The 3,610-nt window shown below is 44.3% G+C and overlaps 1 protein-coding gene across 1 annotated transcript; it reads left to right on the top strand.

Annotated features, from left to right (window-relative positions):
* The first annotated feature begins 417 nt into the window (after nt 1-417).
* LOC147418602 (cytochrome P450 711A1-like) lies at nt 418-2,958 on the top strand. The gene is made up of 4 exons (XM_086507255.1): nt 418-922; nt 1,043-1,823; nt 2,333-2,428; nt 2,526-2,958. The coding sequence occupies exons 1-4, from the start codon at nt 456-458 to the stop codon at nt 2,853-2,855; spliced, it is 1,674 nt and encodes a 557-aa protein (XP_086363381.1). The 5' UTR covers nt 418-455; the 3' UTR covers nt 2,856-2,958.
* Nucleotides 2,959-3,610: the final 652 nt, after the last annotated feature.

Raw genomic sequence — 3,610 nt, 5'->3', positions numbered from 1 at the left:
CCACATACATTCAGTCGTTACGTTGGGCTGAGCGAGGACTCACGAGTCACCCACATGCCCACCATCCCAAGCTATATCATATGACATTGATAAAGCATGCCTTTGCACCACTTATTTTTTGGCGTCCATGTGGCAAAAACCTTAATAGTTTGTTTGTGATTTTTTAGCCGTGGTATCTTTTATATCAGTTTTTGTTTTCTCATAGCTAAACCATTCTCTCATGGCTTCAAGTTGCCTCTCTCTCTCTCTCTCTCACACACACACACACACACACGTGCACAATGCAACACATACTCTCCTTGATTTAATATTTTCAATAATTGAACAACGGTCAAACGGATCAAATGTAGACCCTAAAATCAAGGAAGAGAGACAAAGGGATCTTTAAGCTGCAGCCTAAACACCACCTTTGTGGCATTGGGGGCATCGCCGCATCAGCCAAGGCACCTGCAGCTATGGCCGCCGACCATGTTCCTGTGTTAGCCAGAGCATTATGGGACAGAATGGGCGATGTGTGGGCAATAAGTCGAAGAGAGGGGGAGCTGTTGCTTGCAGGCCCCCTCTTGCAAGGATGGCCGCCCATTGCAACTGCGATGGCGGTGATGCTCGCCTTCTACTGGGTGTACATGATGTGGCCCGTACGCCTCGTGAGGCACATCAAGTGCCCCCCCTACTGGCTGCCTGGGTTGGGCCATCTCCCCTTGCTCACCAGCGACAGAGAGGCTCGGATTTTCATCGACATGGCCCGCCGTTACGGCCCTGTCTACCGCTTCCACTTCGGTCGCCAACCCATCGTCATGATCGCGGACGCCGAGCTCTGTCGCCAGCTCTGCACCAAGCATTTCAAGTCTGCCACCGACCGTGCTTATCCTGCTTACATTGAGACTGTTCCTCTCCTTCATCACGCCCTTTTCTTCAGCAGGTACTATCTTTATCATAATTCAGGATTGCTCATTCTAAAGCCCAACTACTCTGAATGTCCGCGTATGGATGTACAATCTGTCTAACTATAGCTTTTCTGACTGCTGATGTTATGCAACAGAGGGAAGGCATGGTCACTGATGCGGAATTCGGTGCTTCCGTTCTACCATGCTGAGCAAATGCGCAAGTACATTCCGCTCATGAACCGCATGGGCGATGTGCTGGTGCAGGTGTTGAAAGGGAAATCGGAAGATGAGGATCTCAACATCTCCCACTACATGATGGTGTTGACATTGGATATAATAGGGGAGGCTGCATTTGGTGCCAAGTTTGAAATGTTGGAGGGCTTGAGGAGTCCTATGAAGGGAGGTGACAATGTCACTAGTGCTGGTGATGGTATCACTTTGGATGCCAAGCTGGTTCATTCTGCAAACAAGTTTTTCACCGCCTTGCGCCTGGATGGGGACGCACCATTGAGTACCATCGTTGGGGAGCTCTTTCCCATCCTTCAGAAGCCTATGCGCAAGGTGCTAGGCTCAATACCAATCACTGCAGATTGGAGAATGGAGGAAAACACAAGGACTGTGATGAGTGTGTTGAAGGAGACTCTCGAGCGACGGCAGGCGGACGAGAACCTTAGCAACCGCATAGACTTTCTCTCTCTTCTGTTGAATGCGCGGAAAGAGAAGAGCGAGCTAACAGATGGCTACATCAATGGACTGACATTTGAGGTCCTGCTGGTTGGCTCTGAGACAACTGCCGTGACACTCTCAAATTGCCTCTATTTCATTGCTTGCCATCCTGATGTGGAGCAAAGGATCCTCCAAGAAGTGGATGCCTATGGACCTCCAGACGCCGAGCTCTCCTATCAGGACCTCGATGGTTTTCCATATGTCGAGCAGGCAAACTCTCTCTCTCTCTCCCAAGTAATCAATTCCCTCTGGGGTATCAGGTCTTGAGTTCAAGACTCCTCGCATAGAGCTTCTTGGATGGGTGCCCCCCAACCCCCCAAAATTTTAAAAAAGAGAGAAAGAATCATGGTCTTAGTTCTTTAAGGCGAAAGGTTTCTATGGTCCTTCAGACAAAGGGCTTCTATGGTTCTAATTATGCATCATGGATCATTGGGTAATCTCTGATGTCAATGTTCACCATCCTAGGGGTGGTGACATTCTCCTCTGGCTTCATGTTTGATTTAGTTCTAACGCTCTAGAACAAAGAGTGTTGGATGTTTCGGCAAAAGGGCGGTCACTTTTGTAACTTGACATTCTCCTCTCTCTCTCTCTCTCTCTCTCTCTATATATATATATATATATATATATATATATATATATATATATATATATATATATATATATCACAGTGCATGCTATCTCCCTTCCACCTAATGCACTTCTAATCTTTGTGTGTGTAGGTATTCAAGGAGACATTGCGTCTTTGTCCTCCAGCTCCTGTTATTGCCCGCTTCATTACTAATGACATCAAAATCGGTGAATACAATTTGAAGAAGGTTTGACAAAGAGCTCAATATCTCTTCCATTGTTATTACTAGTCTTCATGTGTTGAGACTCATACCCTTTTTTGGGGTCTTGTTTTTGTCCTTATAGGGTACACATGTGTGGATGATCCCAAATGCGATCATGATGGATGAGACGAACTTCAAGAATCCTGACGAGTTTAACCCGGATAGGTTTGAAGCTGATTGTTTAGAGAACAAGGAGAGACACCCCAGTGCATACATGCCTTTTGGTTTAGGCCCACGAGCTTGCATTGGGGTCAAGTTTGCATATCAAGAAGCTAAGATAGCATTGATCAAGCTTTATCAAAATTTCACATTTACCCATTCTCCAACCATGGAGAAACCTTTAGCATTTAATTTTGGAATTGTTCGACGTCCAAAATATGGTGTGAAGCTTCGAGTGCATCTTCGCTTCTAAGGCATTTTCAAAAACTGCAAGCAAATTTTCCTAAAATCCACTCCCTATACATATGATGATGGCTTTGCAAATAAAATTATAATCAGTTGTTAAGTGCCATAAATTGGGTTGGGTCTTCACTAATTACAAGGCATATGAATCTAACTCTCGTTAAGGTATAATGGTAAGATGTTTCCTTGACTAGGTATGTGTGCCTAATTTTGAAAGAAATTATTTAAGTAGAAAGTGTTACCATATACATGTGGTAATAATGTGTGTGAACACTTAGGACAGTCAGGGCATTTTTTCCTTCACTAGGAGGTTTTTCCCTCTGTGTATTGTATATACGTCCATCACTCTAGGGCTATCTTATATTTCCATTGCACACTAAGTAATATTACTCTCTGTTGTGTGCCTTGAATTTTCTTCGTCTTCTCCAAACTGTGTGTGTTTCCATGTAACCCTATCTCCAATAAAATGACAAAATTTCTTTGCCAGCATTGTCAACACACGCCTGCTCCCTTTCTCAAAATTTGGTGAGCCTCACCAAGTCAAAAGATAGTTCGGGCATGCTCGTAAAGCTCAGTCAGATTTTCCATTAGGGCTTATTTTGGCCTCTGTTTCCACTACAAGTAGTGTTGTGCAGACAATTTCATCATTTTTTGCAAAATTTATGTCAATGTCTTTTTGCATAACATGTCCCTTATAGTAATCTACGGGTTGTGTTGTATAGCACGTGTTGTTTCCGCTTCGTTTCTCCTCTTTTCAGACAATTT

Source organism: Adiantum capillus-veneris, chromosome 30 (assembly GCF_014529385.1).
Source record: "Adiantum capillus-veneris isolate H3 chromosome 30, ASM1452938v2, whole genome shotgun sequence".
In the NCBI taxonomy this organism is placed as follows: Eukaryota; Viridiplantae; Streptophyta; class Polypodiopsida; order Polypodiales; family Pteridaceae; genus Adiantum; species Adiantum capillus-veneris.
This window is presented reverse-complemented; position numbering and strand designations above follow the sequence as displayed.